This window comes from Octodon degus, unplaced genomic scaffold (genome assembly GCF_000260255.1).
Source record: "Octodon degus isolate 3935 unplaced genomic scaffold, OctDeg1.0 scaffold00001, whole genome shotgun sequence".
NCBI lineage: Eukaryota > Metazoa > Chordata > Mammalia > Rodentia > Octodontidae > Octodon > Octodon degus.
The window spans coordinates 21366815-21389191 of record NW_004524577.1 but is presented as its reverse complement, the minus strand read 5'-3'; the positions used below and the strand labels follow the sequence as shown (position 1 = coordinate 21389191).

At 40.1% G+C, this 22377-nt stretch overlaps 1 protein-coding gene across 1 annotated transcript in view; it reads right to left on the bottom strand.

Moving 5' to 3' along the window:
* The window catches only part of LOC101590894 (adhesion G protein-coupled receptor B3), a 157224-nt gene that overhangs the window by 9170 nt on the left and 125677 nt on the right, over positions 1–22377 (bottom strand). Inside the window, 3 exon segments of the mRNA XM_023702069.1 lie at positions 7068–7201; positions 8723–8798; positions 9974–10123. Of these exon segments, the coding sequence (XP_023557837.1) occupies positions 7068–7201; positions 8723–8798; positions 9974–10123 (360 nt within the window).

Sequence of the window (22377 nt, the reverse complement as noted above, 5' to 3'; positions counted from 1 at the left end):
TTTCTAGAGTGAAATTCTACTTAACAAAAGGAAATGAAATACCGATAAACACAATATGGATAAATCTCCATAAAACTCTGACACAATGTTGAATGAAAGAAATTAGATACAAAGCAAATACATCTTGCAAAGAGCCTATAGAAGAACAAAAGAAATCAGATTTCCGTGGGCTGGAGTAGTCAGTCCAGCAAGACCTGGGAACACATTAATTAATTAATTGTTAATTGCACTAACTCATACACATTTGAATTTTAAAACATTGATTGAAGCATGATTACATACACTAAAATGTACAGTGCTTCGATAGATATCCTATGAGTTTTGACAAATGTATATACCCAGGTACCCAACATCATAAGTTCGACATGAAATATTGCTACAATCCTTTCTGGGGCTCAGCCTAGCATGACCTGAGGTCATTATCCATGTTTTATCTTTTATGTCAAGGAAAATCATGCATAGCCTTGCTTCTCACTTCCTGTCTTCACGAGTATAAGTCTGGCCAAGTGTCCTGGGAGCCACTTCTGGCCTTGCCAGGTCTTAGGTGAGTTCAGATGCTACTGAGTATTAAGATAGAGCACAGGGATCCCTGTACATTCTCAGCTCTAGGCAAAATCCCAGCCCAACATGAGGTTGTTCCTGAGGCTGGAAGAGACCTAAGTGGTGGTGACCTGTACTCCTGGAAAGAGACACTGCTGGAAGAGATCCTTTCGTTGTGTTTCAACAAACTTAAAGGGTTGATAATGGTTGGAAATTAATAAGGAAAAGAAATACCCTGTTTTTTTAATTTTTGCATACAAACCAAACACAAATTTTTAATAATTTAAGTGAAATAAATGGAGGTGGGCATAGTGGCACATGCCTATAAACCCATGACTCTGAAAGGCTGAGGCAGGATTCAAAAAGTTTGAGTTCCACTGGGACAGCTAAGATTTTGTACCAGGACAAAACATAAAAAGGGCTGACATGTAACTTAATATTAAGAACCTAGGCCCAGTCTTCAGTACAAAACAAACAAACAAGCAAAGATACATGGGGCAGGGCCAGGGAGATGGCTCAGTGGAATAAGCGCTTCCCTGTCAAACGCAAGGGCCTGAGTTCAATCCCCGGTTCCGCAAAAAATAAATAAATAAATAAATAAATAAATAAATAAATAAATAAATGGGGCTGGTGATGTAGCTCAGTTGTAGAATGTATACCTAGCATGCACCTAGCCCTGAGTTTAATACCCACCCCCTAAACAAAGACAAAATTTAAAAAGTAAAAGAAATAAAGATTTATGTTGTGTTTTTAAAACACTGGCTATGATGGTGCAAATCTGTAATCCCAGCCCTCAGGAGGCTGAGGCCAGAGAATTGCCACAAATTGGAGGCCAGCCTGGGCCACATACTGAGCTCAAGGCCAAAGTGAACTGCATAGTGTAACCTTGTCACAAACAAACAAGCGAACAACGAGCAAAAGAAGCAAATGATAATTATGAACAAATTATCCTAATATTTTGTGGGTGACAATCTAATTTTATCATCTGGCAGTTCCTGTTCCCGACCTTGGCCCTGCTTTCTTGCTGTGTCATTGAGGAGGGTAGGACAGACAGGATAGTGAGAGGGATATTTTTCTTTTGGCTACTTGATCCAGGAGTTGGATTACAGGCACGTGGCTCTGGAACTATGGGGCCAGTGGATTTATATTTTTAGAGGCAACTGGTAGAGTATATATGGAAAAGAGGTCAGAAGTGATGGGGCAATGCGTAGGCAACTTGCAGTAACTTCCTCCCCTCAGCTCAGCTTGGGCTGCGAGTGTTAGCTGTGTAAGCATTTCTTGTCTCCCTTCAGACGCACAGCAGTCAGGCAAGCAGTGGGTAAGAGTTGGCATCGTCAACCCAGCAAGTCACTACTACCACCCATGCAGAGCTCAGACTCCCAACTGCAAATCCATTCTCCCACCTTGATGCAGGCCCATGTCTTCTTTCTTCCAATGTACCATGTTAGGGCTTATGTTTTTGAACCTTCAAAATCCAAGCATTATTTCCCAAAAGTAAAATAATCATTCACTGGAGATTTTTATGAAAGCAAAATACATTTTCTTATCATCCTAGAATTTCCTGTTTTCTTGTCTAACCATTATCATGCTTGACTTGCCCCAATAAAAATGAAGCCAATCCCCTAGGATTGGAGAAGGATATAACCTCAGCATCCTATTCCATGCCTGGTGCTTTGCTATGGAGGTCAGACAGAGTCACAGTAAGGAAGGACTTTTTTTTTTTTTATCTCAAAGCAAGAAGCAACACCCAGATAGCCATAAAGTCGGAGCATGCATTACCTTGAGACCAAACTCTTCAAATTCCCGTCTTCCCCTTAGCCTATCCACATCCAAACTCTGCACAATTTGCTAGGAAAGAAAAAAATGACTTCAATGTAGAAGAGATACTCCCCACCCACAGTGATAGCTCAGCTTGGGCTACAAAGAAACAGGTCATAACTTGGGAAAAACTGAAGAAAGAAAGGCCAGCTCTTTACACTGCCTTGGAGAAATCTTCAAGGACACAGAGAAGTGAGAGAAGGTACAGAGCTAGCAGTCTAACTTATTCCTGCCTTTCCCCCTTCTATGCCTTGACCTAAAGACATAAAGATGTTAAATATACTGAGGAAGACCAAAAGAAAGGACGTTCTTTCTCTCTTCCTGTCTGAGTCCATTTCTATTGCTATAACTGAGTACTATAGGCTTAATAACTTATAAGAAAGAGGCTGCTTGTCCTGTGTTCCTAGTCACTTTCTCTTTGCTGAGACCAAATACCTGATACCTAGGAGTTAAAGGAGGAAAGGTTTGTTTTGGTTCACAACTTGTAGAGGCTTTAGATCACAGCTGGATACCCAAAGACAGGATAGCAAAGGGGCTTGACAGGGGAGAGACAGTCCACGATACGGTAGACAGGAGGCAGCGAAGAAACAAGCAGCAGCAGAAGCAGGCTACCCTTCCCTTTTATTCTAAACAAGCTACAAATCTCTCAGCTGGTCAAATCAAGGTGGGGCTTCTGTCTTCAGTAAATCCATTCAGCTACACCCAAGATGCTGGTTCCAGTCAGTGGAGCAACTTAGTGCCACACACTCTTAATCCCAATATCACACACCCACAATCCAGCCAGCTCTGAAGAGCCACACCTCTGAGCACGTGAGGATTTGGGGCACGGGGGGGGGGGGGCAGGAAAATCTAGGTACAAGCCATAACTTTCAGCTCACAGCTTAGAAAGCTGGGAGAGTCAAAGGCAAAGGTTTGGTGATGCCTTTCTTGCTGATAGAGATTCTGCAGAATCACAGGACAGCTGAAGTTATCACAGGAAAAGAGAGATGGAGGGGTCCTAGCACAGGTCTGTTCTCCTTCTTGTAAGGTCATAGTTCTTTTGGGTTAGAACCCCACATTTATGGCATTTACTCTTAAAAGCTTTCCAAAGGTCCCGCCTCCAAATAATATAGTCAGATTAAGTCTCCACCCTCTTGGTTCCACACCACAGGGATTAAATTTCAACATAAATTTTGCTGGTGCCTTTCATACCATAGCACCTCCCATGCTGGGTTTTGGGGGTAGAGGTCAAAATGCAGTCACACAAACAGAGGCCTGCACGGTACTTGTCACTCACTTTCCCACCACTGAGACAATTCCCGCATTTAGAGAAGGAGAGGTTTACTTTGACTCTGTGTGGTCAGCCACCTGCCAAGAAGAAAAAGCATGGCAGAGGCCCATGGCTGCTCACCTCATGGAGCAGGAAAGACAGCTTGAAGGGAGGAGCTGGGAAGGCAGATGCACTGTCCCAGGTCACATCCACAATGATCCACCTCTTCCACGAAGACCCCACCTCCTAAGAGCAAGTCACCTATCATGCCCCATAATCCAGTCAGCTTCCAAACCCATGAGACTTTGGGCATTGTTTTAGATCTAACCTGTAACAGCACTCATGAGCTAACTGCACTACATGCATTGGATAAATATTGAGTTGAGAGACAAACTAACATTACAGCATTCAAATAACCCTATAGAGACCCTGCAGAAACCCTCAGACCAGTCTCCAGTGAAAACTAAAATAAAGTTGAGTCATCAAAGGGAGACGGTGGGGGGGGAGGGGAGCTGGCCATAGCTCAGGCCTTTAAGTGGCTGCTTCTACAAAGCTGTCAGCCTCAGGTTGCTGGAGTTTGAACCTTACACCTCTCCAGCTGGCCAAAAGTGCCCTGAAGGCATTCGAGGAACAAAAAAAAAAAAAAAAAAAAAAAATGGGGCCGGGGAGATGGCTCAGTGGATATGTGCTTCTCTGGCAAGCACAAGAGCCTGAGTTCAATCCCTGGTTCTACAAAAAAAGAAAAAAAAAAAGGGAGACGGACTATCTTTCTTGTGGGTACTGGAAAGCCAAAAGAACAGATCACAAGTTCTGGTCCTATACAGCAAGTTTGGAGGCCACCAGAACACTCATAAATCCGAAACTCAGTGTACCTAGACCATCACCGGAACTGTTGAACAAGAGTGAGCCAGTACAAACCGTACCAGTAGAGGCCAAACATGTCATTTCTGTACAATGTGAGGACTATATATAAGCCTCCCCTCCCCCAAGTGGCATCTTGGAATAGAAGCAGGAGAAGATAAAACAGGCTTCAGGGATTGATTGCTTTTTATTTGAATGACATTATTTTCTTTTTAAATTTTTATTCATTTTAATGAGAAAAAAAGATAAAATAGCAATTAAACAGTTTTAAAACAGGTTAGTAGGACGTTGGACAGTAATTAGTACATTGTTTATTGTTGTCTGTGTAGTAGTTATTCGGAGGACAAGACGCAGACATGATATCTTGCCTAAAATATTAGTACAAACTTTTATTCTCAGTGAATTAAGAAAAAGTAGCTGTTTATCTATCCTAACTCATATGTATATATATAATATATATATTCATTTCCTTCCCTTTTTTTTCCATATTTAAATGGCAATGGAATACCCATCTCTGACAAAACTAAACAAAAAGGGGATACAAATGAAGGACCATTTTGTATCTGTATATACAACATAGTTAGGATAGATATACAGCTACTTTCTCTTAATCCAATGAGAAAAAAGATTTGTCCTAATAGCGTTTGGACAGGATATCATGTCTGCATCTTGTACTATGAACAACCACTACAAAGACAACAGTATGCAATGTACTAATTATTGTAACTGTCCTACTAACCTGTTTTGAAAGTGTCTCATTGCTACTTGTTTCTCAATAAAATTAATAATAATAATAAAATAACCTAACAACAAATCTAATATCACCTGTGAAGAAGAAGCCAGACTCCAAATACTTCAATAGAGAATGAGTAAAATGTTCAGTGAGGAAAATATTTCATAAAAATTCATGAACAACAAGCATATAAAATTTGTAAACTTTTCAACGTTTAATAAGATTGTCCTTTCCAACTGGGTTCAATTCAAATAACTATATGGTAAAACAGTAAGATACATTTGTTTGATTTTTCTGTTTCTAAAGTATTTTCATAGTAAAAACACAAATGTTCTGCAGTCCCTTTCCAAAAGTGACTCACACAGGAGAAGGTATCAAATAGAATACTCATTCCAGAAAAAGACTTTGATTCTTTATTATTTATTATGGCACCTTCTGGAACAGTGGAAGAGATATAAAAGAATTAATGTTGCACAAGTTTGTTACCCAGTAAATGTTCGCACTTGGTATCTCTGAAAGAATCATCCTATTCTAATTCAGCAGATCCACAATTGGTGTAGTTGCTACACTTTATGGAAGAGTTTCTTGAAAAGTAAAAGAACAACCCTGAGAGTGATTAGCAATTATATTCTTCTACTGTATGAAAGAAAACAGCAACAGACATAAATACTAGTGTTCACTTTTTAAAGAGTACTTAAATACTTCATCCTAAGTTCATAAATTGTTATTATTTCTTTTTCTTTTTTGCAGAACCAGGGATTGAACTCAGGCCCTTGCACTTGCCAGAGAAGCACTTATTCCACTGAGCCATCTCCCTGGCCCCAGTTGTTCTTATTTTTGGTCAATGATTTAAACAAGGTATGTTTTTTGTATAGTCATTTAGGTCTACAGTTAGGTATGAGTAGGTGTACATATTTACAATTGATTTTATTTTTCAATTTTACTTTATACCTAAACATACTTTGTGGTATACTGTCATATTTTGTTTTTACTTTAATTTTTTAAAATGTATTTAGTACAGGGACTACAGGTTCTCACTACACAGATGGGACTAGTAGGGATTCTCCTGTTTTCAGCCTCCCAAACACTGTGATTACAGGGGCGTATCACCACGCCCAGTCTCAATGTGCCCTGGGGGCAAGGCTACAGGGTACATCAGGGGTGGAACTGTCCCTGTGACTGCCTAAGCAGGGACTTTAATCAGCTGAGCTATCTGACTGACTGGATAAGGTGATGCTTTGATAGTGTGTACATTGTGTAATGTTGAAATCTTGGTAATTAGTATATCTCCATAAACTTCCTTTATTTGTGGTAAGAACATAAAAAATACTCATCTGTGAAATAAGGAACACTTTATTTTTATCTATATTTTCACGTCTAATTGCCTATCTGTATAAGAGAACATCAAACTTTATTCCTCCTTACCCCCTGTAACTATATACTCACTGCATGTTTCCAGTTCTTATGCAGAGATGACTGATAATATCAATGCAAAAAACATGCACACTCTCTCTGAAGTGCAGATAGGTTTTTCTTTCTTTGCTGGTGGTGCTGCTACAGATCAAACCATGGAGCTCCCGTCCCCAGTTCAAGACACAATTTTTGAAGTTGGAGAGGAGCTTTAAGTTCAATTTCTACATGTCACATATAAAAGCTGGTGACTTGCCCAGGAGCCTCTCTGAATCCATCTGTGTCACAGCTAGTATTAGGAGAGTCTCTCTTCTGGATTATTCTCTGCTGTACTCATTACCTCACCCATAGTGGAGCCACCAACCTACTCACACACTGTGCGTGACAGTGGCCTTACCAAGATTACGAAGAGGCTGACCCACTAACCAGATACTCGTATGTTCTTTCCAGACAAACCTGCAATCTCCTTGATGGAATCTTGGAACAATATACCTCCCTGTGTACAGGAGAGTGACATCTCTGATGACCAGAACAACATCAACCACTGAAGTTTGTTGGGTGTGAAGAAGGGAGACTTATAATCTAAGACACTGTAAGTGGAGCATTTTACTTGCATTGACTGTAGCCCTCAGGAGCAAATAGTGTACATGTTAGCCATAAATGTGTTTTTACTTTACAGTTAAATTGAGGCAGCTGAACGGACCTGCTGAGTAACTGGACGAGTTTATAAAACTCTGGGTATGTTGAATGCAAATCAAAACACACATCACCGGATCAGTGTCTATTCTGGGATTATTAAAAGATAATGTTTACACTGATGAACCCCCTATGGAAATAAGGGTCTAAATTTGCTTTTTGGGGGGTATTTTTCACATTAATGTATCTCTCTTTATTTGTTGCCTTTCAGTGGCAAAGTGACAATTTAAGTACAAATAAACTTTGTTGTGAAAAACTGCACAAGTCAATGTGTTTTAGAGAAGCTAGTGGAAGAGTTGAGAGTAAACTTACTAGTTTAGAAAATATTATGTTACTAAAAAGCAACCACACTCGAATCTCTCCAAGTCGAGCAAGTCTCAATGCAACTCAAAGGGGCAGAGCCTGCTTCAGCTGTGTCTGTGGTCAAGGGAGAACTTGGTGTGCGTGGATAGTGACGTGGATGGTGCACCACCTACATTCATTATCCACTTCACAGCACACAAATTCTCTCCAAGGCATTGTGCCTTGTCACTGAGAGCTCCTTTTGTGCTGGGATGAACTCACTGTTTTTATTTTATTTATTACTGTTTGCTGTGCCTCTGTGTACAGCGTCCATATGCTTCATACCCTGTCCTGCCGTAAAACTCAAAGCTTTATTTGTTTATGAGGGTATCAGGAAGAGCTCAGCGCAAGTGTTTCTGTGCTTAACTGAAACACAACGTTGTCCCAATTCTCCAAGTGGAGGAAGTGCGGCAGAAACAGGCCATTACACACGCAGCAAGACCAACATCCAGATATGTGAATGATGTTTTCAGCGAGAAACGGCCAAGTAGGTACCATAAAACAAAAACTTAATATCGGCAGCAGGGTTGATGCTAATTGATTATTAAAAAAGTGACAGGAAAGAAATCAATGGATTTCCCAAAAATAATCCTCTAACTGAACAGCACTTTCTTTTAATTTAGTGGTAACTGAAAATTTATTTTGAAGCAAACTGAGATTTTGTGAAAATGAAGAACAAAACCTTGTTTTGCAAGCGATTGTGACACTTGAATTCCCTGTAACGCTGATGAACAAGATCATTAGGTAGAAATGAAAAGGGAAGACAGATTAATTTTGCGGTGCCCTATTCTATTACAGGCTTGAGTTTTTCCTTTTGCCTCCTTTTTACATATTTAGGCAAGTGATGATTAGCTTCAAAAGAATTGTAGGGCTATAATCAGACACCAAAATTGTCTTTGTAGTTGCTTTGCAATGCATAATATGTTAATAACCTGTTCATTAAATTGGTATTTTTCTATTCAAGAAAAGGCCCTCTGTATCATCAAGCTTGTTTGACTATTTCACAGAATGAACAATAATCATATTTTGGAATAACATGCAAGATTCTAGCAGCTTATTGTTTTGTGGCTTACCTCAACGTGGGCAAAATGAGATCTAAATTTTTGTACAGGACTGCTCCAAGAACAAAGACAGAGGATTCATCTAATTCTGGAAAGAATACAAAGAAAAATATTAGTGAAATGGCAAGAAACATCATGTCCCATTATACTTTCATAGGCAAGCCGCTAGTGGATCCCTGTGCCTGTTGAGGCCAAGATGAAGCTGGGGAGTTGAAAGCATTTGTGCTTGTCCATGGGCAGTGTAACTGGTACAGCCTGTACATGAATGTTAGCTGGAGAAGATACAGTTCGGGCAATTTTACATCAAGAATGAATCTTTCTATCAGAATATAGAATAATCATCTCTAGATACCTTTAAAGTACTTAAATTCCCAATGATAGAAAGACCCAGCTTTCTTATGTAACAATCAAAATGTTACGATAAAAATAATCAAAGTGAGAATTAAGTCCACAGTGTTGTTTTGTAAAATAGCCACTCATTGTATTTACTTTTAATTTTTTTTTAAGATTTATTTATTTTGGGGCTGGGGAGATGGCTCAGTAGAATAAGTGCTTGCCTGGCAAGTGTGTGGGCCTGAGTTCAATCCCCGGTTCAGCAAAAAAAAAAAAAAAATTATTTATTTGGTACAGCTCAGACTCATAGTGAGCCTTCTATCTCAGCATCCCCAGTGCTGGGATCACCACGCCCAGTTTCAGTGGCAGGCAGGGTGTGGGGCTGGCATGGCATGTGGTACTGGGGATCAAACCCAGGTCCTTACACTTGCCAGGCAGGTGCTTCGACTGCTGAGCTAGCTTTCCAGCCCTAGCCATTCATTTTAGAGGCTACTTGAAATGTTCTTAAAACTAAACTTCTAAAATGTATTTCTAAACAACAAAATAATGTCTTCAAATTGAAGCAAGTTTAAGTAAAGTTAACTTTGCCTGGAAAACACAACCTATTCACAACATCTGAAGATAAAATATTAGACCGCACGTATACACTGGGATGAAGACATCAGGATTGAGCATATCATGCTCGGGTATTGAACTTGAAATCATCATTTTTCCTTCCCACTTTAATAGAGCCTTTCCTTCAGTAAATCCAGAGTTGTGAAAACAAAATGGACATTGTCTTATTTACAAAACCAGTTTAGACTCCTGATGGCAAAGTGCTTCAGAACTGGACAACATTCGGAGACCTACACCTATTGTTTCATTACACGGCCTCATTAGAAATGTTTTCATTCTTTCAAATGAAAAGCTTACACTCTTTCACATATTTACCTTTTGACGACACAGGAGTGAATATGCTTTTCGGAATAACCACTCTGTCTTCTGAATTCCGGGCCCAGTCCACCATTCCTTTCCGCCCTTTCATCGGGAAGTTAATGTCTGTGAGAACGGAGGCGGCGGGCAGCTTCTGAATGCTCGCCACTGGTAAGAGAGAAACCAGAACATCAGACGGAGTCGCCTCAGTAGCCAGTGTCAACTGCATCTCTTTTGGGGTAAAACGTGTTTCTTGAGCGCAGCATATTGTTGGGTTTTGTTTCTTTTCTTTTTCTTTTTTTTTTTTTTTCTATTTTAGTACAAGGTCTACAGGGTATCTCTACACAGATCCGACTCATAATGATCCTCCTGTGTTCAGCCCCCAAGTGCTGGGATTACAGGTGTGCAACACCACGCCCAGTCTCAGTTGCCCTCTCAGTGTGCCCCTGGAGTGGGGCTGGCATGCCACACTGGGGATCGATCCCCTGTCCCTGCGTAGGCAGGCACTTTAGTTCACTGAGCTATCTGGCCAGCTGCATCTTCATTCTTGATTCACTCTGCCAGTCTGTGTCTTTGGATTGGTGAGTTGAGAATATTTACACTGATGGCTAACTGACACATATTGGCCTATCTTTTTCATGTTATTTTCCTAGTTGTTTCCCTGTCTTTCTCCTGTTTGGTGGCTTCTTTCTATTGGTATTAATGTCACAAACAGTGAAAGGACAACTCCCAGAGTGGGAAACAGTTATAGCCAGTTTTCCCTCAGACAAGGGATTTATATCTAGAACATACAAAGAACTAAAAATTAAGGACATGGATAAAAAAGCCATATTACTTAGAGAGGCAGAACTATCAAAATTCAAACAGTACAGCACCAATCATGCAGAACCACAAGGACAAACTACAATATTTATCAAATAGACCAATAATAATCTTAATATTTTGCATAAAATTGTAAGTAAAAAATGTATATATGTTAATGGAAAACTGTATCTTTATCAGTCTTAGCTATTTTAATGGATATTGAAAGAAATCACAGATTATACATTTGACTATAATTTTGTTATAGGTATTAGTTCCATATACATTAATGTTATATATACATATAGGCACAATAGATTATTAAGATTTAAGATACTAAATAGTGAAACATTTACAGTGTACTCACATTATCAATGAAAAAGTGTACTTGAAATTTTACACACATCTATTTTTCTCAGCATTAGTACATTAAATCCCTCCAGTATCCACTGGAGGATTTAAGTGGAAAGATAATAGGACAAATCACACAAAGTATCACAGTAGGAATGTTAAAGTGAAAAAGTACTAGGCCATTTAAGTGGATTTCATTTTTAAGCAACTTGTAATTCACATACTTATTTATTTATTGAATTTTTTTGTGTATGGTACCAGGGATTGAACTCAGGACCTTGCACTTGCCAGGCAAGCACTTATTCCACTGAGCTATCTTCCCAGCCTGGAACTTGTAATTTAAATCAAGAGAGCAGTACAATTAATAATTTAAAAATATTAGTTGTATAAATATATCATTATACCACTGGCTTAATTTCAAATTAAACTGGCAATGAATTATTGCATCACACTAGTGAAATTAAAGTTTATTAAAGCTCTTTCAGGCTATTACACACATCTATGATCAAAACAGAAGGGAGTTTCATTTGTACAGTAAATTGACATATTAAGTTTTTAAAAGGATTTTTAACTAAATTATTGAAGGGAAAAAGGCAATGGGTACACATAAATCACTTATGGATGCTAAATGCTATTTTGAATAACAGAATTATAGTTTCTTCAATTTTTATTTATTTATTTTTTGGTACCAGGGACTGAACTCAGGCCCTTATGCTTGCCAGGCAGGCACTTATGCCGCTGAGCTATTTCCCTGGCTCTTCTTCAATTTTTAAAACAAGACACTCGTGCATCAGGGGCCGTGTCCTAACAAGCTGAGAGTACAGATCCTGCGCTAGGGACAGAGGGACAGAGCAGCATGTTCTTCCTGAGTCTCTGGAACTTATTCAGTGTGCACAACCAAGTACATTTTGAGTTCCTTTGACTCTAACTTTCACTGGCTTGTGATTTAGAGAAAATTTATTACACTGCTTTGTCCCCAAATCTGAAGAGACAGAAGGAAGGCTTTTCTTTCACACATTTAGTTACTCTGATAAAGGAAAACAAAAATAAGGTCTCAGATGGATGATCTCGGAGGTCTAAAATTTTCCTATGCTGAAGAGAAAACAGAAAATAAATACAGAGAAATTTAAAGGTGGAAGAGATCCAGTATGTATTGCTGCACACTGTAAATGTTGATTGAACACCACATTAGCCACGCTGTAAGCTGAAATACTGATAGAGGCGTGCGTCCTACTCATGAAATACATTCTGTCTTCACTAAGTCCAAAAGGTACATAACTATTCTATTATGATTACATGGGTTACACTGGATTAGTAGGAATAACAGAGATGAAAGAAATATAAAAATATCTTGGGCTGGGGAGGTGGCTCAGTAGAACACACACTTGTCTGGCAAGTGCAAGGGCCTGAGTTCAATCTCTGGTTCCACCAAAAAAAAAAAAAAATCAAGGAAAAATTTCTTAGGGTACCTATTTAATTTGTAAAACAAATATTTTAAACTGCACATTCTTTACAATGAGAACTGCACAAAAAACAAAAGAAAATTATTCACTGATTAGGTAAGGAATATAGTTTTTTTTTTTTTTTTTTTTTTTTTTTTTTTTTTGTGGAACCAGGGATTGAACTCAGGCTCTTGTGCTTGCCAGGGAAGGGCTTATTCCACTCAGCCATCTCCCCAGCCCCTGGAATGTAGTTCTTTTAACACACACACACACACACACACACACACACACACACACACACATTAATTCTGTGTGATTTGCAATTTTCTCTTCTTCTTTTTTTTAATTTAGGACAGGGTGTACAGGGTCTCACTGTGTAGATCAGATTCATAGTGAATCTCCTGTTTACAGCCTCCCAAGTGCTGGGATTACAGGCACGCACCACCACGCCCAGTCTCAATTGCAGTCTCAGGGCACCCCAGACGGGGGGCCTGCACTGCATGCCAAAGATCAAACTCTTGGCCCCTGCATCTGCCTAAGCAGGTGCTTTAATTCACTGAGCTATTTGGCCAGCCCTGCAATTTTCAATTAAATGGTAACTAAGATATGAAAACATGTCTCCTGAGAAGTGTTATCTTATTTTATAATCTATTTTAATGGACTAACAAAAACGGTGCATCTTTATACACAATGTGTTGCTCAGAGTATGTACAAATTATGAATAGGCAAATGAGCTCATTAGTATATGCATTTCCTCAGATACTTCATTGTGTAGTGCCAACATCTTACTGCAGATTTATTTTGCAGTAAAGATCCTCTCTCTTAGCTATGTAGTTCATAAACATCACATTTTCAATAAAAGCATTATAAAATGGGTTTTAAACACTAATCTTCAAATTATCTTTAAATATATTTTTGAAATATATGAGCAACTTAGGGGCTGGGGAGATGACTCAGTGGAATAATTGCTTCCCTGGCAAGCTCAAGGGCCCGAGTTCAATCCCCGGTTTGGCAAAAAAAAAAAAAAAAAAAAAGTAACTTATTTATTTATTTTTTGTATTTGGTACAGGGTCTATAGGGTCTCACTATGTAGGTCAGACTTGTAGTGATTCTCCTCTTTTCAGCCTCCTAAGTGCTGGATTACAGGTGCACACCTCCATGCCTAGTCTCAATCACATTTCAGCGCCCCCTGGGGGAGAGGCCCGCATGGCCTGCGGGGGATCGAACCCCAGCTGCTGCACTCTGCCTACACAGGTGCTTTAGTCTGCTGAGCTATCTGACCGGCCCTAAAATATGAATAATTTAACACTGTCTGTATTTGTCTCAAACCTACTAGGCAGATGGTCAAGATGACATTTTGGTTCTTTATGACCCTGGAAACATTAGTAAAAAACCCTAAGACTATAACATAATTTTCATATATTAATCATTCGCTTTCATTTCCTGCCATCTTCCAGTTCTTCCTTTACCACATCCTTGAAAGAATCTAATTTCTGATCCCTTTCTTCATTGAGTTTAATGATTCCAAACCCTAAGTTATTTAAACTCCTCACAGTATTTAATCTTTTTTTCTGTTTTGAATTTGGCACAGGGTCTCACTAGGCAGCTTGGACTCACAGTGATCCTTCTGTCAGCCTCCCCAGCTCTGGGATTACAGGCACAAATCACACGCCGGGTTCTAGGTCCAGCACAGCAAGTACTGGGGATTGACGCTGGGCCCTTGCACTTGCCAGGCAGGCACTTAGACCATGGAACTACCTCCCCAGCCCTCCCACATCACCTTTAACATGGGAGCCAACATGTTAAGTGAATGCTATGGAAGAATGGTTAAAAATTACACCTTAACTGCACCCATGGTAAAAATATGCACAGCCCTGACAAAGGACACCAAAGCAAAACACCAGCACATGGTTACCTCAGTTGCTAAATAAAATATAGACCCTGTGCATGCTTAGATGATGGGTCAACTTTCCTCAAAAATTGAAAAAAAAAAAAAAAGCTTTTCTCTCAGGATCTCAGTATTTATAAGAAATCTGAAAGGACATACTGTCCCTAAATAAAGAGGCACACCATGAATGTGCCAAGCATTATCCTAAATTCATTTTGTTTTGTTTTCATTACAACACTAGATTTGATTTTTTTTTTTTTTTTTTGGAAGGGTCTACAGGGTGTTCAGCATCTCACTACTAGATTGGACTTGTAGTGATCTTCCTGTTTACACCCTCCTAAGAGCTGGAATTACAGGTGTGTACCACCATGCCCAGTCTCAGTTGCAGTCTCAGAGTGTCCTGGGGGTGGAGCATGGCTGGGATCAAACCCCCAGCCTCTGCACCTGCTTTCAGGCACTTTAATCTACTGAGCTATTTGGCTGGTGTTTAGATTAAATTTCTTATGCAATAAAAATAGGTGACTCATTCCTATAAACACTGGAGCAAAACCAGCTGAACTTCTATTTTGAAATTTAGACTTTCGTTTGGAATTTGGATTTGTAGGACAGCATTTCTTTGAAAGCATCATGATTTTTCTTTCTATCTATCTCTACTTTAAAAACCTTTATTTTGTGATGGGTCTCTGTGTCCAGATTCGCTCAAACTTTCAATCCTCCTGCCTCTTCCTCCTGAGTTGCTGGGATTATAATGTGCACCAGTACACCTGCTTAACACTGTGCATTTTATTAGCCATATTCTCAAAGAACTTAGGACTAATATAGATTTATATTCTTCACTGAGAAAGCACAAGAGAAGTTTTACGGATGGATCCAAAAGTCCAGCAGACTTTTTGTCTTCCTAAGCACAGATCTGGCGCTTGGGTCATCAGAGCAAGAGAACTCCATTTCACCCTTTGCCCTTACTGAGGTCCCACGAGATAGCTCTAATTCACCACTGTGTTGTCAGTGCTCAGACACAAACTGAGGTGAATTAATGTGACACATCAACTAATTATGGTCAGAAATGGAAGACAGGTGGGAGAGACCGGAGCAGAGAGGAAGTACAACAGACGGAGGACAGCTCATAATGGTCTACGAGGGTGCACCAATGTGGAATGTGGATCTCAGCCCTGCAGAGACCCTTAAGTTTTAATGATAATCATGATGCTGATTGTATAGCAAAATCCTACCTTACTCCTGCTATTTTATGTAATCATTAATGGATTTCCAAAGTCTTAGCTTGAGAGATAAATTTCATGTTTATTTTATTTTTTACCCTATATTTCAGGGAAGGGTCTACACGGTGTTCAGGGTCTCACCACTAGATTGGATTTGTAGTGATCCTCCTGTTTACAGCCTCCCAAGTGTTGGGATTACAGGCGTGTAGCACCATGCCCAGTCTCAATTGCTGTCTCAACGTGCCCCGGGGGTGGGGTCAGCACTGCAGGCCCGGGGATCGAACCCCTGGCCCCTGTGACTTCTTGTATCATGTTCATTTTATACTGAACAAAAGATCTCATATCTGTACCTCACAGTCTTCTTCCATAATATGAGAATAATGCTAAGAACTACTTGTTGAGCCACTGAAGAACTAAATGAGAGAGAGAGACTATCAAAGCTAGAAACAAAACATCTAGATCTGTGCTGGGAACACAGACAGTCCTAAGGAGCTAGTGGCTATAAATATTGGAACAGATTTCCCGTAATTAAGTCAAAAGGAAATATCCCATTATTGAGTTCTGTGGTATAATAAAGAGATGTCAGAAGCAAACTTTAGTTTTTGGCTGTCATTTAGTGGCCTTAGACATATGATCATGTGTTCAAAAGCTTCTGTTGAAAAAGAAAAGAGGCCCTCTTTTTGTGGAACATATGAGGAATTGTCTAACACACTGAATATCTACATTTTAAAAAAATTATTACAGTAAGAGACACCTCGCCACCAATTCCCTTCAAAATTCTCTCCCTTGCTTCAAGCACACCTGCTCCTCCATTCTCCCCATTTTCTCAAGCAGTTCTGGAAGTCCCCTTCAAGGAGTGTCTTTTTTTTTTTTTTCATTTGTTTATTCCTTGTTTATTTATTTTTCAAATCAAATTGGTAGGACAGTTTCAATAATTAACACATTGCATACATTCTTCCTAGTGGTTAATTGATGCGGACATGCTATCCTATTTACAAACACCATTAGAACAAATCACTCTATTCATTAAGAGAATGTAATTATATATCTATCCTAACCGATTTGAATACACAGATACAAAATGGACATTCATCTGTATCCCCTTTTTTTGTTAAGTTCCGTTATTTGAATATTATAGGCGTGTAAACTCAGCAAAATATTCTAAAAGAGTCCAGTAGCCCATAATAGTATTGGGTCTTCCACTTGACTGGTAATGTCAGAAACTGTTGACCTGAGTCCCCTACATCTCAACATAACAACATGGCTTTACTTCTTATATTTCATTTTTATACTTTTCTGCTGGATGGTTAAGACCAAGGTAAGGCAGGACCTGTGCAACAAGAGTTGTAACTTTTGGGTCTGAGAAGGTCAGTGAAATCCCCTCAGGATTTATCCTGAGATCCTGTACCTCAGATTGTAGAACCTTTGTCAGTGTCAGCCATGTGGATGAATCACGGCCATTGCTTGGACATTGTGCTCTCTGTGAAAGCCTGAGAGAATGTTTTCTCTCCATGTGACTTTCCTTAGGCACACATCATCGATCACTTTCCTCTTTGGCCCCACAATCTCCTTGATCAGAAAATTTGGGACATTACTGAGTTACATGACGTTACAGTACAAGTTCTCATATGTCCTGAGTCTTAATTGACTTTAGAAGGTTAGGGCCAAAATGTTGGCTTTCCTTGCTGCCCTCCTTTTTCTCTAATTTTGGTCTGCAAACTTAGGTTGCTAACCATCCAGAAGACAAACTTATTGTTATTACCATACAACTTTCGGGGAGTATCTTAGGCTGCAGTGTCAGGGCTGCTGTATGCCCAAACTGATTCAAAATAGATACCTTTCTTGGTCATTTTGACTTTGGGTAAGAGCTGCAGCTCCCAGGCTGCCAGATCTGGGTAAATGAGGTGGGTGAGGGTAGAGCATAATGTTTTATCTGCCTGCCTTTCTTTTGTACTACAGGACATTCACAAAAAACGATGTCCAGAATTGTCCCAGAAAGTGGCAAAAACAATGGGGTAAGTTTCTGAAGGGAGGGAGGGCATTCTGAGGGAGAATGATGTCAATATGTCTTTTCCTGGGCCTGGGAGATGGCTCAGTAGAATAAGCGCTTCCTTGGCAAGTGCAAGGATCTGAGTTCAATCCCTTGTTCTGAAAAAAAAAATTATATATCTTTTCCTGTAATGAATTTTAAAACTTAAACAATTCATAGTATTTTTGTTTTTTAAGAGAATAAAAAAAATCTGAAGAAATATTAGAAACAATACACAATTTCACTAAACAAAATGATAGGAATTCAGTAATGGTTGTTATATTACATATTGTTGTCTTCAGATTATTTGTTCAGATTACCAGATAGAAGCATGCAAAATTGATCAGAAAAGAAATTAAAAAGGAAAGAAATTAATCATTAACTGTTCCTTACAAAGTGTGCACCCATGTTTATAGCAGCGCAATTTGTCATAGCTAAATCTTAGAAACAACCCAAATGCCCATCAGCTGAGGAACAGATTAAAAAGATATAGTATTTTTATACAGTGGAGTATCACACAGCTATAAAGGAAGAGAAACTCAAGGCTTTTATAGGTAAATGGATGCAACTGGAGACCATACTCATAAGTGAAACAGACATGCATGTGGAAACATCATATTGTCTCCCTAGTGTAAGAAACTAAAACAGCAAATAAAATCCAAAGGGTATAATAAATATAGTAAAAAGGAAAGAACCTGTTCAAAGGGAAGGAACAGCTGAGTTGAGGGAAAGGAGAAAAGAAAGAAGGGGAAAAATGTGTACATACAGGATAGCTTGGACAATTGTACGGCCACTTTCACAGCAGTTTTTTATTAAACCTTGAATTCATGGAGCCAAACCGAGAAACTACGCTTAAATAGAGCTCACCCTGGACCACCTTGGGGGCTGAGCAAGCGGTCCTGTTCTCCCAGTCTGGTTTCATTTTCCTTTATCTCGTCTTCCATTGTGACATTTTTCCCCCCCGCATGGTTTCTGCCAGTGGGAAGGGTTTGCCATCTGTGGTTATTTGAGTGCCCAAGGTCAGCCAGGTTAGAATTATATTGCTTCAATAGAATAAGAGAGTCACTGTCTCATGAATGATAAATTCCCTGTTTCCACTGCAGCCAAGACCCACAAGGAGCATTTCAGAAGTGCTGCTTTTAAACATCGACCTAAGTGCTTACTGCGGTGACTCACATTTTTGAGTACTTGCCCTAAACACTCAGAGGAGACAGGGAGACCAGGGCGTCTCACAAGCTTAAACAAACTATAAGGAATACAGGGGTTGTTTTCAAGCTACTTTAAAGATAGCATTTCCATTATTTTCTCATAGGGATGCTTTTATCATATTTGAAGTTCGCATCGCTTTTCACGTTGACTCAGAACAGCCTAACAAGCCAGGTCCTGGCTCATCTCTGCTAGAGGCCTGCCCCAGCTATCAAAGTGGAATTGTTTGTGGGAAGTAGAGCTGAAGATCGCTCATTGGAGGGCAACCTAGATTCCACTGAAGAATGCTGGGCATCCAAAGGGGAGCCAGACGTACATGAACTAACTTGCCTAGCACAACCTCGTGTAGGAACATCTCCCTAGAAAATCACATAGGATGCCGTGACTGCGGTCTCTGGATATCTCCATTCGATGTCTCTATAGAGAGAGTTTTAGTGTGTTCTCTCCTCTTGACTTTATTTTCCATTCTGTCTTCCTTCCCAGAAGGCTGGGGTTGGAACGTGCAGGAAAGGTAAGAAACAAGTGGCTTGCTGAAGTGTGACACGAGATCATGTTTTCCCTGTCACAAAGCAGCGGGCAGGACAGCTGCCATGACCACAGTGCCCTGAGGGTGCCAGCAGCCCCTTCTCCACTGTCCACATGCCAGAGCTAAGACCCCAAGCTCCAGGGGCGCTGTATGAAGGGAGCGGCCTGAGAACTTCTCTTCTCCTTGCATTGCATTCTCTAAATCTTTGTCTGTAGAGGAAAAGCAAGGTTCTCTGACACTCAGAAATAGACAAACTAGGTAGCAATTCAAAAAAGTAATATGCTGCTTTAAAAATTTATTTCTGAACTTCTTAATGCCATATACCTTGAAAGTTAAATGATTATCTATCTGGCAGATTTCTTTCCAAGAAGAAAAATCTGTAAAATATTTGTGAGTTGTCGGTTTCCTATTCTATGTTATGCCCCAGCCATTCCAAAGCCGGGTATCGCTAGGCAGCAGAACACGTTTTTGCTCAAGGTCCTCTCGCCAAGCTCGGCTTCTCTCAAGGGGGAAGGAAGGACTCCTTAGCTTCTGTGCGGGACTCTCTCCCTTCCCAAAGTTTAATAATGTGAAGCCCGGGGCGCACACGCAAAGCCACACACAGTTGTGAGAGCTCAACTAGCTCAAGCAGAGCATAGTAAGCTACAACCTACAGCCTGAGCTGAGCCATTGCCTGCTTTAGCATGGCTTGCAAATTAAAAAAAAAAAAAAAAAAAAAAAAATCATTTCTATTTTGGAAAAAAACAAAACAAAACTGGAAAACCATCCAAAGAAAAATAGCATTTATTAGCACATGAAAAATACATAAATGGGATTTCAGTGGCAACAAAAAGTTTTATTGGAACACAGCCATGCTCACAAATTTGCATACTGTCCCTGGGCTGCTCTTCAGCTGCAGCAGCGGGGCTGGACTGTGGCGGTGCCCTATGGGTTCACAAAACGTCATTATTTACTACCTGGGCCTTGGCTCAAAAGGTGCCTACGTTGTGCCAGAGAAACCACTGATGAACGTGACCATTTTCATTTAAAGAGAAACCTAGCCTCCAAGTATTATAGCGCTTCTACTCACTGCTGTCTAGTGCATATTCTTTCTGACTGCCATATTTTTTCCAAATTCACACAGTAGGCTGGGGAGCTGTCAACCAATTACACCAATTTTCTTTCAATTTTCAAGTGATACATTTCTGACCTTTTAGGAGCAGCCATGTAAAAATTATAATTCTTTACACAAGTGTTTCATAATTTCAATCCCAAAATGAACATAAAATAAAATGTGACAGGCAAAGTCATTTTGGGGTGGGTATCTCAATAATAAAAACAAATCAATGCAGAAAATACCTTAGGAAATAAATTACTCTTCCCTTAAACTGAAATAGAAACCAGAAATCCCTGAAGGATGGAATATTGGATAATTAATCAAATAGAAACATGAAAGGCTTCGGTTCACTTTTGCATCACTTTTCCCTTTCCACGGGTGTGGGGAGGGTGCATGTGTGGCTGGTGCCATTTTGACTTCTAAGAATCTGGAGTCTACAGAGGTTAGTACTGGTGCAGACAGGAAACAGAAATGAAGGGTGGGAATATAGAGTCGACCCCGGACTGGGAATCACCCTCTCCCCATAGAGCAGCTGTGACAGAAAGGGCTTCATCTTCGTGAAAGGAAAGACAACCCTGAGGAGTTCGCTTGGGGACTAACTCACCAATACTGCTCTGTGGCACCTCAGACTGCTCTAATTGTGACCACTGAGAATTTGGTAAGTGATCGAGAGACACAAAGACTTCACTGCTCAAGAGCCCTGCCATCCAGGGGGGGAAACACAGGGCATTGGTCAGCTGGTAAAACATTTTGAAGAACTCCAGATTGCAGGAGGGACCTTTGTGAAGGAGAGGAAATGGTTGGTAAGTGTGGCAGAGGGCCACGGAAGGCCTTGTGGCCAAGTGTGGGCTGGGGTTTGGAAGACATGTGGGAGCTCAAGACCAGGGAAATTCGGAGGAGACCCAGAGACTGGGAATGCCAATAGTGTTCAGGAACATCTGAATAGTGACAAGAAGAGGAAGGACATCTCGAGGAGCGCATGCGCTGGCACAGGCAAGGTTCCGGCATCCTAAAGAGATCACAGCGGGCATGCAGAAGGCAGAGCTGAGCTACAGTGAAAGGCTGGAATGCCTCTGTGTGCTGAGAGATCCGAGTCTGGAGAACGACCGAGACTAGAACATGGGGACAGAAGTTGGATCTCTTTCTACTAGATCTCACAGCAGACAGTGTGGATATGGATAAGTTTTCCCAGGTACAGAATACAACATCCTAAATAGATCATTCATCAAATATCCGATGAGCACTATGACATGGCCAGCAGAGGGAGGGCACTGGAAGGGCAACTGGGAGCCAGCTGTAGCCACTGCTGAGCATGAGACTCCTGTAGAATGCGGAGAGCCGTGGAGCCAAGTCAACAACTTCTGCCATTGCCAGTCCTGCAGATAACCCACTACTATTATGAACTCTTGGGCTATATTGGATTATTTTGCTGAATTCACACACCTACAATTTTTTTTTTTTTTTTCAGAACCGGGGATTGAACTCAGGCCCTTGTGCTTGCCAGGCAAGCATTTATTCTACTGAGCCATCTCCCCGGTCCACCTACATTTAAGTGGCAATGGAATACCCATCTCTGACAAAATTAAACAAAAAAAGGGGATATAAATGAAGGACCATTTTGCATCTGTATATACAAAATAGTTAGCATAGATATACAGCTACTTTCTCTTAATTCAATGAGAAGTAAGATTTGTACCAATAGTGTTTGGACAGGATATCATGTCTGCATCCTGTACTATGAATAACTACTACGAAGAAAGCAATACGCAATTGTATTAATGTATTAATTATTTTTTTTTTAAATTTTATTTTTATTTTTATTTATTTGAGAGAGAGAGAGAGAGAGAGAGAGAGAGAGAGAGAGAG